Raw genomic sequence first — 16,659 nt, 5'->3', positions numbered from 1 at the left:
CACACCCTCACATGAGCTGTTCTCATATCTCCACACCCTCACATGAGCTGTTCTCATATCTCCACACCCTCACATGAGCTGTTCTCATATCTCCACACCCTCACATGAGCTGTTCTCATATCTCCACACCCTCACATGAGCTGTTCTCATATCTCCACACCCTCACATGAGCTGTGTCTCAATCTCTCTCTGCTGTCTCTGCTTTGTGATTACAGTCAAATTAAACACACTCGTCTGCTGCCTGATCATTACTGGATGACCACAGATCAGAGATGCTTTAACACCAGACCAGATGGCTCTCAACACAACACTGATCTGAACTGCAGAGACTCAGTGTGACCACTCTGACCACTGAGATTCATTCTGATAACACTGTCCTTAGATTCTCAACACAGAATGTACCTTATAGCTGCACATGATCACAGTGTGTTGAGTCCACTTCAGTACATATCAATCTGATCCAACCCCCTTTTCTAGTCTCTGACTCAGACACACAGGAATCTGACTGGCTACTCCATCATCCCCACCCTCCCCCACCTGCCCTACCTGTCCTCCTCCTGAGAGTTCTGATGAAGTAAAACAGAAACGTAACTCAACTCTCACTCTGCTGCTGCTTCTCAGAGTGTGTGCGTGGTGTGTGTGAGAGCTAAACAATGGCGGAGGCGATTTCTCAGGAAGAAGATCCTTTCAAATGTCCAGTGTGTCTGGATCTGTTGAGGGATCCAGTGACTATTCACTGTGGACATAATTTCTGTATGAGGTGCATTGAGGGCTGCTGGGATCAGGAGGATCAGAAAGGAGTCTACAGCTGCCCCCTGTGCAAACACACCTTCACTCCCAGACCTGTCCTCTGCAAAAACCCTCTGATTGCTGAAATGGTGGAGAAATGTAGGAAGACCAGAATCCAGGCTGCTGCTCCTGCTCAGTGTTCTGCTGGATCTGGAGATGTGGAGTGTGATGTCTGCACTGGGAGAAAACTCAAAGCTGTCAAGTCCTGTTTGGAGTGTCTGTTGTCTTACTGTGGAACTCACTTCAAAGCTCACAATGATGTAAATCCAGGAAGAAACCACTCAGTGATTGATGCCACAGGCCAGCTACAGGAGAGGATCTGCTCCTGTCATAAGAAAGTGTTTGAAATATTCTGTCGTACTGATCAGAGTTGTATCTGCTATCTGTGTATGATGGGCGAACATAAAGGCCATGACACAGTCTCAACTGTAGCAGAATGGAAAAACAAACAGGTGAGTACTGGAGCTACACTTTGAAAGGTCTGAAACATATATGCTATAATATGTTTGTACAATTACAAGAACATTGTACTTCTTAAAGTCTACTGATTTTTGGCAGACTCTCTCTTATTAGAGAAGACATGAACCAGGAAATTGTAGCAGGTACAAAGTGCAAAATGTATCAAATCTGTCAAACATTGACATGCTGCATCAGCTGAATATGATACTACACAAAAGATCAATACTTTACAGGCTCTGAGCCACTTGCTTATTGTCAGGTTATACTGAAAACAAATGAATTGAAAGCATACTTAAGACAACTAAAAGAAGTGACCACAAACTGTTCTCAGATGCTCTCTGCTAACTGATCTATGCAGTTCCTGTTCAACAGATGCACTTTGTCTGCAACTTTTGTATTTTGTGTTTTATAGTATGTATTTTTTTAAATATTCAATTTTATAGAATATGTTTTAACTATTTCCCTTTTAAGTTGCTATTATCTACTATTATTGTGTAAAGAACATTGAAATGTGAAATGTATAAATAAACTTAGCTACATCTGCATTTTTATGAACAGAAGCAGTTGGGGCAGACCCAGAGGAGATTCCAGCAGAGAATCCAGGAGAGAGAGAAGGAGCTGCAGGAGCTGAGGAAGGCTGTGGAGACTCTCAAGGTGAGTACTGACCAGAGGAGAAGACAACAGCTGGTATCAGCTCTCAAATGTTATCATAAGTATTATGGCAGCTTTGTTCATCTGCTAACTAGATTACAGGTATCAGGTTATTTGCCAGAACAAACTCCCTTTTTATTCATTTGCTTAATGATACACATGCTGAATTCATGATGAATAATGGGCACACATTCAGATCAAACTACCTGTAGTATAGTAGTATAGTGTTCTATCAAATTAGAGTAATAATATGTTCTATGAGTAAGTACGCTGCAAAGTCTGTGGTATAAATACTGAATTCTCTGAGTGAGAAGAGTCTAGGCCTACTGTACATTAACAATTCTAATTCCACCTCCTCAGGCCAGATTGTTGTGAGTCCAATGAGTAACTGCTGCCATCTCTACAGCACACAAAGAGCCACTGACACCATGAAACACTTTCAGCTTCACCTCCCTCTGTGCGTCTCCTGCCCTCCTCTTTGTGTGTCTCCTAACAGAGCTCTGCACAGACAGCAGTGGAGGACAGTGAGAGGATCTTCACTGAGATGATCCGCTCCATTGAGAGAAGGCGCTCTGAGGTGACAGAGCTGATCAGAGATCAGGAGAAGGCTGAGGTGAGTCGGGCTGAAGGACTCCTGAAGCGACTGGAGCAGGAGATTGCTGAGCTGAAGAGAAGAGATGCTGAACTGGAGCAGCTTTCACACACAGACGATCACATCCATTTCCTCAAGGTACATTTGATCTGCACTCCTGAAACTGAAATTAAATGTGAAAAATAAGAAAGTGCATTGAGCTGATATTTTATGTGAAATGTAAAGAATAAAGGCAAAGTATTGAGCTGATATTTTATGTGAAATATATGACATGTCCAAACACCAACAGTGTGTAATAAAACTCTTTATGTGAGCTGTATGATGTGTGATGAGGTAACAAATAGATTGTATTGCTTTACATGCAGTATGTACAATATGTATCTAACATGCACCCACACTTAAACACATTAATGCATAATTACACACACACACTTAACCAGCTGATTTAACTCATTATGTCTGCAGCCTTTTGGGAAACAGTCCTGACTGAATATTCAGGTGGCCTGTCTCACCTTTTGTGTTTCTCTCTGCAGAATGTTGTGTCACTGGGGCTCCTTGCAGTACAGTTCCAACCAGAGTGACCATCACACTCTCAACTTTTATATTTGTCTCTGTAGAACATCCCATCATTGCGATACTCTCCTTGCTCTCCCAGCAAGACCATCAACCCAATTGTCTCATTTGAGGCTGTGAAGGAATCTGTCTCTGCAGTGAAGAAGCAGCTGGAGGAGAAACTGGGTGGCATCTTCAAGCAGGAAGTAGCCAAGATATCTGCAGCAGGTTGGACAAACCGTAGAATTACGTAGAATGGACACAATGATGAACTACTTTTATAAGACCCTGTTATGTTCAAACAGTTATGGATTCATTTAACTCTGTATGTTTTGTGTCTCTCAACAGTGGCACATATCCAGATCATCCAGTCTTTAGAATGTGAGTGTCATTAAGTTGCATTCCCATCTTCAGCTGAAATAAAACTTCCTTCCAGAGCTAACAGGCCTGTCACAGATGTTAAAAACAAACATTTCCTAAAAGGAGGAGTACACACAAGATAATATGCAACGCAAGATGTGTGTTGTTTTGTTCTGTTGATTCTGGCTGAATGAGTGTCTCTGTGTTGGTTCCCAGATGCTGATCCTGAACTCCCAGTCAGAAGAACAGACAGTAAGGAGGTGCTGCCACCAAACAGTAAGTCTTTACTCACTGATTCTAACAGCCTCCAAGGATTTATAACTGGGGTCTAGCAACAGAATGATAGTTTCACTGAATCTTTTTATCTTTAAAACCTTCTTTCAGCTGCCAAACCTAAGAGGCATGGGGGTGTGGCTGGGCCCCAGAGTTTGAAATGAAGTTCGTTTAGATGTTTAAATGTATCAATAACAACAAACAAAAGCAGAAGCTGAGATCAGAGATGGAGTTAGAATTCAGCTTTAACAAACAGTAACCTTATCATTTACTCCAAACCACTAGATTACACCAATTACTAATACAGTTGTCTTGTGATAATGAACTGATGGATTAGATTAGATTAGTGGTGGATTAGAACTGAAGGTCCTCTAAACATGCCCCTACCCTCCTAATGAAGATGAGGTCCTCTAAACATGCCCCTACCCTCCTAATGAAGATGAGGTCCTCTAAACATGCCCCTACCCTCCTAATGAAGATGAGGGCCTCTAAACATGCCCCTACCCTCCTAATGCAGATAAGGGACTCGTCAGTGGGAGGTTGGAGGCCTTTAAGATTTAAGCGGCTGGGGACTCATATGCCACATAACCTTCTTTATACAATCTCTACTGATGTGATTTGAAAATGAATATGCTGTCATCAATATATTGTCCTTATACTGCATAATCTAAGTTTTTGGTAGTAAAGTGATATGTTCTGTTTCAGTGTCTGATGTCCAGACTGTTCATCCTGAACCAGTGACCAGAGAGGAGTTCTTGCAGTGTAAGTTTGACACACACATACACAACTCCAAAGGTCTCTAAACACACACACACACACACACACACACACACACACAGTAACATTAAACACACACACACACACACACACACACACACACACACACACACACACACAGTAACATTAAATACACACACACACACACACACACACACACACAGTAACATTAAATCCTCAAATTGTGACCAGGGTCTTTTATTTGAACTTCTCGCGTCTTCAGCTTCTCTATTGTCTCCACCTATGCGTCTCCATCTCTACCGTCTCCATCTCTACCGTCTCCACCTATGCGTCTCCATCTCTACCGTCTCCACCTATGCGTCTCCATCTCTACCGTCTCCATCTCTACTGTCTCCACCTATGCGTCTCCATCTCTACCGTCTCCACCTATGCGTCTCCATCTCTACTGTCTCCACCTCTACTGTCTCCACCTATGTCTCCATCTCTACTGTCTCCACCTATGCGTCTCCATCTCTACTGTCTCCACCTATGCGTCTCCATCTCTACCGTCTCCACCTATGCTTCAAGTATGCTTCAACCAATGATATCTTTAAAGGAGAATTCCGGTGTGATTTTGACCTAAAGTGTTTTGAAACATGATACCGAGTGTGAACGTATGTCTCATAGCCCATCTCGGCTTGTCCCCTGCACTCCGAAATCTGGCGCTAGTTAGCCGATGCTACCAACAAGGCGGTCAATGGTTGTGCCTCGGCATCGGCATAGCCATGCAAATAAATCACTGTTTTACACCATTTACGAGGCTCAATGTATCTCCACACTTCATTGGCAGACTTCCAAGGGCCCTGACATTTAAAACGAGACATTGAGAACTTTGAAAAAGCACTGGTAGTTTACTTACAAGACGATATATACAGACAGTATCTTCTCGAAGTTTAGCGTTTGCAGCCATCTTGAATTTAGTCACGATAAGTCGAGCGACGAGTAAGAATGAACAGGTATGATAAGGGATCAGATTCCAAAAATAATTCCGTGGAAATGCATGGATTCCAGTTGCTGCTACTGGAAGAAACTGTAATCCATGCATTTCCACAGAATTAATGGATTAATTAACTAATTAACTAATCCATCAGTTCATTATCACAAGACAACTGTATTAGTAATTGGTGTAATCTAGTGGTTTGGAGTAAATGATAAGGTTACTGTTTTATAATAATTCCGTGGAAATGCATGGATTCCAGTTGCTGCTACTGGAAGAAACTGTAATCCATGCATTTCCACAGAATTATTTTTGGAATCTGATCCCTTATCATACCTGTTCATTCTTACTCGTCGCTCGACTTATCGTGACTAAATTCAAGATGGCTGCAAACGCTAAACTTCGAGAAGATACTGTCTGTATAAATCGTCTTGTAAGTAAACTACCAGTGCTTTTTCAAAGTTCTCAATGTCTCGTTTTAAATCTCATGGCCCTTGGAAGTCTACCAATGAAGTGTGGAGATACATTGAGCCTCGTAAATGGTGTAAAACAGTGATTTATTTGCATGGCTATGCCGATGCCGAGGCACAACCATTGACCGCCTTGTTGGTAGCATCGGCTAACTAGCGCCAGATTTCGGAGTGCAGGGGACAAGCCGAGATGGGCTATGAGACATACGTTCACACTCGGTATCATGTTTCAAAACACTTTAGGTCAAAATCACACCGGAATTCTCCTTTAAAAAGCAATTATGAGTTAAATATTGATGCTAACCTTCTTGTGATACTTAAAGTATTTTTTTAAAAATATTTAGTTCATTTTAACTGACCCACCTGCAAATGACCCGAATATCATTAAAATATTTTTTATGACTCATAACTAGTTTTGTCACGATACCAAAATTATGACTTCGATACAATACCTGCCATAAATATGCTCGATACTGAAACGTTACTACACCGAAATCCTAAGATATCTGTGTTATGTCCGTTCAGGACGAACTTACATGTATCTGTGTTCGCTTGGTAACGCCTTGCTGCATGTTGAGTATGCAGCTGTTTTTGTCTGAAATTGTCAGTTTCGGTTTGTTGAAAGTAAAGTGAGTTGCGTGCATAAACCTCTCCTCCAGTGTCCTTTTTATAGACAACATTTGGCGACAAGGATGGCTGAATTTTCTCTTCCTCCACCTTTCCTTGCACTTCCCGGTGAGCCTACAATTCCGTGGAATCGCTGGCATCAGTCTTTTGAAACGTACCTTCAAGCTGCAGGAACAGTGAAAGTTTTAAAAGATCAGTTTGCTGCCCCACGGAGTGCTTTATTGAGACGGTTTATCTTTAGGCAACGACATCAACTCCCTGGTGAGTCCGTTCATCAGTACGTCTCCAGCCTGAAAGGTTTAGCCAGCCATTGTAAATTCGGCACGTTGACTGATGAGATGATCCGTGATCAACTGATTGAGCATACTACAATGTCTAAAATTAGGGAGACATTGCTACTTGAATCAGATGATTTGACACTGGCTTGGGCTGTTGCCATTGCATTTCAAATTGAAAGTGCAGCTGAATGTGCAGCTAAATTAACGCGGACAGACTCATCATTAAGCCAAGCAGTGCACATAAGTACACAGGCACATGAGCAGCAGCAACAACAACAGCAGCAACAGCGGCAGCCATCTAGTGCTGGAGTGGATGTATGCCTACCAGACACATCCCCAGACACAGTCGTGCATCTCAAGACAACAAGGGCAGCGTCAGCGTCAAAGGCAGCTTTCCTGCGGTAACTGTGGATCAAGCACACACACCACCAGAGCCCAGAACTGTCCAGCTAATGACCAAACTGTGGAAGGAAAAATCACTTCGCAAAAATGTGCCGCTCTGCCCCCTCCAGGTCGGATGGACACACTCCCCGTGGGTCACCCACCATAATTCGCCATGTAACATCAGGGCCCGTGCAGTTCAAGTAATGTACAGTAAATATAAACAAAGTGTGTATTCCCCTGCTTCTAGACACAGGAGTAAGTGTCTCCCTGCTGAATGCCAGTACATACCATAAGTTATTCCATTCGCGTCCACTGTCCACGCCCACTGCTGACCTACACGGGTATGGTAACTCAAAAATTGACCTGTTGGGGTCCATGCCAAATTGACCTGCTGGATGCCGGTATCATTGAGCCGGTTGATGCTTCACCATGGATTTCAAATCTGGTTGTGGTCAGAAAGAAAACAGGGGCTCTGCGTGTTTGTGTGGACCTCCGCGCAGTGGACAAAGCAGTCATCCCAGACAGATATCCGTCGCCCACGTCTGAGGAGCTCACAGCACAATTTCACGGCTCCACCGTCTTTTCAAACCTGGACCTCAGAGAGGGCTATCTCCAGGTGCCCCTCCACCCTGAAAGCAGTAACCTGACGGCCTTCGTTACACACCTAGGTGTGTTCCGCTACAAGAGGATGCCTTTCGGCCTTAGCTCCGCCCCCTCCTGCTTTTAAAAGGTCATGACCTCAGTGCTGGCAGGTATACCAGGTGTTGTTTTTTACCTCGATGATGTTGTGGTTAGGGCTGTCAATCGGTTAAAAAAAAATAATCTAATTAATTACATACTCTGTGATTAATTAATCTAAATTAATCGCATATATAATTTTTGCTGTGAAAGTATTTTAAATATTTAAATTCAAATGAATCATTGAATAATCAGCATTAGTGACATTAAAGTTCAAAAACTCTTTCATTATTATTTTTACTGTTCAAATAATGGCCATAATAATCTATGATATGACCTAATATGCTGAGGAAATCAATTCAAAAGTGCTTCGGGAAGAAGTTTTTTTTCATACAGGCATTTCAGGCCACAGATATAACCTAGGGGACACAATGAAAATAAATTAACACTCCCCTGAATGTCAACACTATTTCTTTGCTTTGATGTGCGACTTTAGAGTTGACAAACTCCGGTGATATGCAAATTCCTTGCTGCAGACATTGCAGAGGGCTTTATTTTAATCAACACTTTATTTTTATCAACATCAGGCTGTTTTTTAAAAGTAAATGTTCCAATCAATGATCTAGGCAGCACATTTTCTTCTCTCTCCTTCATTTTACAGTCTAATGGTTACTGACTAGAATGGCTCGGGGTCAAAGGTCATACGGAATTGATTAATCTGCGTTATTTTTTTTAATCAGTTATTTTTTCTCAAATTAATTAGTTGAAATTAATCAGTTATTTTGACAGCCCTAGTCATGGTACATGATGCTACTACTGCTATCCATGACAGTTGCCTGCAAAGTGTGTTCGAAGCCCTGGCCAAGCACGGTCTAACCCTCAATGGCAGCAAATGTGTTTTTGCTGTGCTGGCCATCGAATATGTAGGCTTCCGACTTTCCACTGAGAGCATCTCTCCCCTTCAATCTAATGTGGAGGCCATCCTCTCCGTTCCCGAACCAACCTCGGCTGCCCAGCTCGCTTCATTCCTGGGCATGACGGGATACTACATGAAGTTCATGCCTCAGTATTCAGCCATAACAGCCCCACTGTGCCAGCTGCTTCGGAGAGATGAGCCGTGGGTCTGGTCTCCAGAATGCACCAAGGCAGTCCGAACGCTTAAAGCTCAACTTACCTCACCTCCAGTGTTGGCACATTTTGACATATCAAGTTACACCCTGGTCACCTGTGACGCCTCGGCAGTGGCGATAGGGGCTGTACTATCACAGGTACAGAACGGCCTGTTGCATTCGCCTCCCGGGCTCTGAACCAAACCGAACAAAAATATTCAGCTGGGGAGCGGGAGGCACTCGCTTGCATGTGGGCTTGCGAGAGATGGCACCTCTACCTTTATGGCCGCCAGTTTACGCTGAGAACAGACCACCAGGCCTTGACAGCTCTGCTCTCCTCTACTGGCACCGGTCACAAGCCGCTGAGACTGCATCGTTGGTATGACCGCCTCCGCCAATACAACTATACTCTACAGTTTACCCCTGGCCGGGATAATGTCGTTGCAGACCTTCTCTCTCGCTCAGTTCCTGCCCAGGTCCCGCCCACCAGCGTCAATCACATCGAAAGGGAGATTATTCACAAGCTACACACTCCGCTTGAGTCCACGGTCACTCTACAGGAACTGAAGCCAGCCTCAGAACAGGATCCAGTCATCTCCCAGCTCTGCACCTACATTCGGCAGGGATGGCCAAGGGAATTACCAGAAGAACTGTTAGCCTTTTCTCGTGTCAAGCAGGAGCTCTCTTGTTGGAATGACACATGTGTGGCGCGTGGGCTTTGCACTGTGATTCCAGGGGCACTTTGCGCCCGTGTGCTGGCCATGGCCCATGAGGGCCATCTGGGCATAGTGAAGCTTAAACAGAGATGCCGTGACCTGGTGTGGTGGCCAGGCATAGACAAGGACATCGAGGCTCTTGTAAAAGAATGCCCAGCATGCCTGGTGAGTGGGAAAACCGGCTGCCAACCCCGACCACCCCTGCAACCTCTAGCCTGGCCCTCAAAGCCAAGGGAGCATCTGCGACTGGACATATGTGCATGATCCACGGTGCCCCTCACTATCAGCGGTTCCTGGTTGTAGTGTATGATTTACACTCCAAATGGCCTGAGCTGACCACTACTGGCTTCGTCACCTCCCAGGTCATTGTGGACTTTCTGGAGTCCCTCTTCTCCCGTTGGGGCCTCCCACAAACCATTACCACAGACAATGGCCCACAGTTTATATCTGTGGAGTTCACTTTATACCTGGAGAACAGAGGGATTCGACACATCCGCACAGCCCTGTATCACCCACAGGCAAACGGCGGGGTGGAACGCTTCCATCAATCCCTAAAAAATGGCATCAGAGCACATCAGGCCCAGGGCTGTTCTTTTAAACAGGCCATACGTCTAGATAGATAGATAGATACTTTATTGATCCCCAGGGGAAATTCAAGAGTCTAACACTGCTACACTACTGTGCTACCCTACACTCGACCACAGAGGTCTCCCCAGCCTCACTCATGCTGGGTAGGGAGGTACACCTACCACTGGACAGGCTTCACCCCACCGCAGTCCAGAACACACTTACACCAGTCACAGCCTCAGTCACCCTCCGTCAGAAGCGGAGGAAACAGTGGTTTGACAAGAAAAAGAGGGTCAGGGTGCCAGATATCACGGTGACAGACTGGGTGAGAGCTCGCCGACCACACAGGGTGAACAAGATGGCCTCATTTTGGTCCACTCCACCTCAAGTGACCCGCCGACTGGGACCAGCCACATACCTCCTTGATGATGGCACCCGTTGGCACGCCAGCTGCCTTCGGAAGGTGCCAGCACCTCCTTCAACGTCATCGCAGAGCAGTGAGGACATGATGCCACCCAGAGCGGAGCAGGAGGACTTCATACCTCAGTCAGCCGCACAGCCTGAAGATACTCCCTCGTCAGCACACCCAGTGCCCCCATCACCATCTGTCCCCGTCCCCAGCCTCCACACGCCTGTTCACCACACCCTCAGCTGTGTGTTCTCCACGGCCAGTGCGCGAGGGCACGGCCCGATTACTTCGTGTCTACCTTTCATATTTGAACCCCCCCCAGAGAGGGGAAAATGTTATGTCCGTTCAGGACACACTTACATGTATCTGTGTTCGCTTGGTAACGCCTTGCTGCATGTTGAGTATGCAGCTGTTTTTGTCTGAAATAGTCAGTTTCGGTTTGTTGAAAGTAAAGTGAGTTGCGTGCATAAACCTCTCCTCCAGTGTTCTTTTTATACACAACAATCTGAAAAAGAAAGGACTCATACCTCCTCCAAGTGAATTGAGTCATTTGTGTTGAATTCGGTGCACTTGTGTAGTGTGCAGGTCAATTCTGGGTTCTAAACTTCTAAACGTCCTACATAATTATTATTTTTTATAGTCAGTAAAATAGGAGGCCTACTTTGTGTGATTAAGTCCTTTATTGATTGTTATAGTTCATTTACATTGGCTTGTGTTTTGGCAATAAAGTAGCTTTAAATAGCTAAACTAGGCTAGATCAAGGTCAGTTTTGAAATTACTGCATGCAAATCACTGAATGCTATGAAGAGGGGCCTAATCTTTAGGCCATCTGAAGTACAGTATAGGCTACTCTAGGCCTTCCCGTGTTCATGGGATTTTTTTGACAGTTGCAAAGTGAAAAATGTGAGGATAGTCTTCTTTGCGCCCAGTGTACAAGTATGACGTTCCAACCACTCAGGTCTTCGTCAGATAGGCCTACACCATTACCTGTTGCAATATATCTGTGCACATTCCTACATTACGTCTATTTCTTTGATAAAATGATTTGCTACCACGTAACAATAAGCCGCTATTATTATTAGGACTCAACCATAGACTGTAAAAAACGCACTTTGGTGGTATTATATGCTGTGGGCTTTAATTAGCGCATTTCGGGTAGCCTATCCTACATCTGGGCAATAATTATTGAACAAATTGCAGTCTACATGCCATAACTGACCGAACATGAAATAGATTGTTTACAAGTTATGCTAATGTTATTCTGGCATGAACATTGCTTTCATCACGTTAGCACCCTGTGATTACAGCTCGTTATGTCTCCTCAAAATGATTACAGTTTGTTATGTCTCGTCAAAATTCATTGATGAAGGAAGGTTCGCTTTATCCCAGAGAACCATACTCGTTTCACTTAGGCTAGACTAAAACAGAAGAGAAGGACTTGGCACTAACCATGTAGGCTAGTCATGTTTTCTATAGCATATTCGTTAACCTCTCATTCTTTGAACTCTTTAAAAATGTTGGGATATGTCTGCGAGGTGTTTAGCCAAGTTCCATGCGTAGCCTACTGCTTTTAAATGACTTTGAAACATATTTTACAAACGGGCTCTGTGTACCTGATGGCTTGCCTTCAATATTCGTGATGTATCTAAAATAGTTCCAGATTTCACATTTTGTTTTATCCACAAGGCCAAGGACTGTTAACCTGACTCTCGCCAGATGAATTTTGGAGAGTCAGGTTAGAGGACTGTCGGCAAAGAAATATGTTGACGTTGCCTGCGCACTCACTCACTCAGAGCTGCCTGCTTGACACGCCCACTTGCCTAGATGCGTGCAAGGAGCAGTGAGAGCAGCAGTTCACACAGACACACAACATTATTATTTTAATAAAGTATCGATTCTAAAAACGTCGGAAATCGTATCGTTTTTGCGTGAAAGCATCGTGATACCTTTTTAGTATCGGTACACCGTGCAACACTACTCATAACTGCGGGTCACCACGGTCATCCGCGGGCGAACGCTCAATTTCGGGCGGACTGCGCAACACTGACACACACACACACACACACATAGTATCATTAAATACATACACACACACACACACACAGTAACATTACACACACACACACACACACACACACACACACAATAACATGAAATACACACACACATATATACACACACAAACACACACACACACACACACACACACACAGTAACATGAAATACACACACACAGGTACACACACATACACACAGGCACAGACACACACACACACACATGCACACACAGGTGCACACACATACACACAGGCACAGACACACACACATGCACACACACACACAGTAACACAGTTTGTTTTCAGAAGTGGTGGGGACAATAACCATAAGCTTGATTGTGGTTTGAAAAGTGCTGGGTACCCTTATGTAAGCTACAACGCTGCATTACAATATGCTCTACAGTAGTGTTGCGGGGGTTATGGTTTTTTAACATCCGCACCCACCCGACCCGTCAGGAGAGTCAATCTTCACCCACCCGACCCGTCAGGAGAGCCGATCCGCACCCACCCGACCCTCAAAAATATGTGCTGAAAAAAAAAAAAAAAAAAAAAAAACAATGTGCCTAGGCTATCCTTTGTAGTTCATATTGAGGTAGAGACAATGCTTTCTTATTAACTAAACACTGAAACAAGAAGAATTTGCACTGTAGGCTATGCTTCAACAAAGAGTTGTTGCTCTAGGCTTGGCTCGCTAGCATGTTGGATTAATTGAATCTGAATCTAGCTTCATGGACATAGGCTAAGCCTACTAAATAAATAAACAAACTGAAAGATCCTTAATTCTTTATTGATGTATTTAAAGGTAAAAATCAAGTAATAGGCTACATCATGTAGCCTAACATAAACGTGCTCGCAAATATACACACATTGACACAGACATGTTCAATCGGTTTAAACCCTTCATATCTGTCTGTTGCCTAAACTTTACATTTTTATGAACTGAACCAGAAATCTGTCTAATGAAAGAAAGTTGAAAATTATCATTATAGCATGCATCCACAAACTTAACAAAACTGCATCTGTCTAATGAAAGAATGTTGTGGGAATGCAGGTTGCAGCGCACCCTCTGTCACGCGCCTGTGTGAGAGGGAGAGGGGAAGATGGAAGGTCTTGTAGACTAATCATATCTTAACCTGTTTTATGCAGTTAAGAGAGATTGCAAGAAGGTTTGTTGCACTTAATGTTCTGTATTATTAATAACTAAGTCAGAACTTTGTGAGAAGAATTTTTGACCCGCCCCGCCCGCACCCGCGATATTCTCCGATCAAGCTTACCCGCACCCGCCCGACCCGCAGGTAAATCCGAGGGTGATCGCGGGTAACGGGTTCACCCACGCAACATATACTCTATAGTGTATTGTCAGGTGTTGAAAATCCTATTTGAACAATAAAAGTAAAAAAAACCCACAAGATTGTGTTTTGGCTTGTTTTGCAAAACGGCGTTGGAAACACCAGGGTATTGGCTCGGGATATGTAGGCCTAATACTAATACACATAGAATTAAGAACAGTGTTGGCAATTTAACACTTCTCTTGACATCAACAAAGTTTACCAGACAAACAATGCCAGACTGTAAAGGGGGTACAAAATGAAACGAGGTACTGAGCATCAGCCTTTTGAAGACGAGCCAGGGCTGCTGGTAGCATATGTGACCAGTGGGGTGTACTACGAACCTCGATTAGTGGGTTAGCGAGGTATGTTGCGCTCAAAGCCAGGGTATGCTGTGACACGAAAGTGGATTTGTTTTAGTGTCGCTATATCACCATGGCATCTTATGCTGTCAACCAAACCTGGTCGGGAGGAGATTATGTGCTAAGTTATAGCTCAAATCGTGTAATCTACCGAACACTGACCAATCAATTGTTTTAAAAACGAAGTTATCTCACGTGTAGGATTCTGTCATATATGGTTAGACACAAAAAATCACCGCAGTGTAGATTAAGCTATCGCTCATGAATGCGGAAGTAATTGTTTTTAAATAGAGGCGGTCTTGTGCGTCTCCACGTTACACGATTGGCCAAAGTCATCCCAACACCGAGAACGCTCACAGATCTGAGCTGAAAGCCTAGTTTGACAAATATATCACATAACTGCAATCGTAGTATCACTTAACGTATACCCCTGAGTTAAGGCTTTGTCAAGCCTCGATTTGTCTACATAGCCTAGATATGTCTAACGTGCTTCGTAGTATACCCCACTGGTCATCACGAGCAAACAAAACCAGCAGCAAAGTTTACATAAACCAATTTCTTACCTTATGTGGCTGCCAAGTTAAGTGTAGTAAGCCTGCTGGAATGAATGCCCATAGGTGTGCGTGTGGTGAAGATACTGATGATCACACCCCCAGCCCTCCCCCCACCCCACCCCCGAGTGCAAATGCGTGAAGGCTATGCTAGGTTTTAGTAAAGCATGGTTTAAGAATGACTATTCCATACGGTCTCGCAAGCAGCCTCCTTCAAATGCGCCGTTGAATGCCAAAATACCGATGCATTTATTTGACATATCGCGCGTTGCGCCGTTAAAGGGAATGACAGATGTCATTCTCATTGTTTTAAAATGATGTTACGCCTCAAACACACCCATATTACTGATTAAAAGACCTAGGAACACCTTGTTACGCCATGCGCTCCACTTTTGAGAACGAAACCCCTCCCAATGTGAACTGGACATCCTACTAAATTTGAATAGACTTTTGACGAGTGACGATGCACTTTAGAATGTCATGATAGGGCCCATAGACCTCTCCAGAATAAGTCCCGCCTCCGTAACTTCCGTATCCATCCAACTTCCGGGCGTGGATTGTCTATGGGGAATAACATGGCGTTTCGAAATATCATACCGGTAAAACATCTGTAGGTAGCGAAGTTGAAAAAGCCGGTGGGCAGATTGGCCTACACACTTCTGCCATATAGTTTCCACTGGATTTTTTGATTGTCGGTGCCGTTTAAGTAGTATACTATAGACTATACTACTCAAACGGCACCGAAAATCAAAAAATCCAGTGGAAACTAGATGGCAGAAGTGTGTAGGCCAATCTGCCCAGCAGCTTTTTCTACTTTGTCACCTACAGAGTTTGACAGGTACGATCTTTCAAAACGCCATGTTATTTCCCATAGACAATCCACGCCCGGAAGTTGGATGGATACGGAAGTTAGGAGGCGGGATATATTCTGGAGAGGTCTATACACACTAGGGCTGGGACAACGCGACGACGTAATCGATGACGTCGACGCAAAAAATACGTCGACGCAAAATATGAGCGTCGATTCGTCAAGCATAACGTGTGCTGCTAAATATTTTTAATTTTACACCTTCAGTGTTTTCCATACGTTGACTAATCTGTGGCTGGGCACCACGAAATCAAAACCGGCCAACACACATTGATGTTTTATGTTCTAGGCCTGCTATTTAAATTAAAGATAAGATAACATAATGTAGCGTCGGTGGATGTTCATGTCTAACGTTGAATGAGTGTCTCCCAGAATGCAGTGCGAGTGAATGCTAGAATGTGTAATGTCGATTATAATAGTTGTAGTTACGTTTACCATGTTGTGTATTTGTTAGCGTGTTAGTCTCTTTAGTTGTACCTCATGTGTGTATCCTCGTGTTGATGTGTGTGGTAAACCCTTATTGTGTGTAGCATGTGCGGCTGAGACTACCCCTGTGTTGCCCTATGTAGTTGTCTGTGTACGTATGAGTCTTCCTGTTCTAATAAATGGCCGTCCTGGCCAAAGGTGAATCTTGTTTGACGGTGAGATTGCTACAATAATTTCATTGAGCTGCACTTTTTACTCACACAGCCTTTCCTCGCCCCGCCCGCTCTCTCTCTTAACAAGCCCGCTGCTCCTCCTCTGCATGTGCATTTAACAAAATATTCACGATTGTTGAAGGATTGTTGTTGCCACATAGAAGCAATACATAGAACACAGTGGGCTAAATTGCTATTAAATCCGCTTAGCATCGTGACCATGCTGC

The 16,659-nt window shown here is 44.0% G+C and overlaps 1 protein-coding gene across 1 annotated transcript in view; it reads left to right on the top strand.

Annotated features, from left to right (window-relative positions):
• Positions 1-653: 653 nt before the first annotated feature.
• The window catches only part of LOC143106528 (tripartite motif-containing protein 16-like), an 18,274-nt gene continuing 2,268 nt past the window's right edge, over positions 654-16,659 (top strand). The window contains exons 1-7 of the mRNA XM_076270836.1: positions 654-1,241; positions 1,807-1,902; positions 2,396-2,629; positions 3,109-3,271; positions 3,392-3,424; positions 3,620-3,679; positions 4,382-4,438. Of these exons, the coding sequence (XP_076126951.1) occupies positions 654-1,241; positions 1,807-1,902; positions 2,396-2,629; positions 3,109-3,271; positions 3,392-3,424; positions 3,620-3,679; positions 4,382-4,438 (1,231 nt within the window). The remainder of the gene's footprint in view (positions 1,242-1,806; positions 1,903-2,395; positions 2,630-3,108; positions 3,272-3,391; positions 3,425-3,619; positions 3,680-4,381; positions 4,439-16,659) is intronic.

This window comes from Alosa pseudoharengus, unplaced genomic scaffold (assembly GCF_046254945.1).
Source record: "Alosa pseudoharengus isolate Yale_2024_CS ecotype anadromous, Long Island Sound unplaced genomic scaffold, YU_APseudo_1.1 YU_APseudo_1.1_scf_6, whole genome shotgun sequence".
Taxonomy (NCBI): Eukaryota; Metazoa; Chordata; class Actinopteri; order Clupeiformes; family Clupeidae; genus Alosa; species Alosa pseudoharengus.
This window is presented reverse-complemented; position numbering and strand designations above follow the sequence as displayed.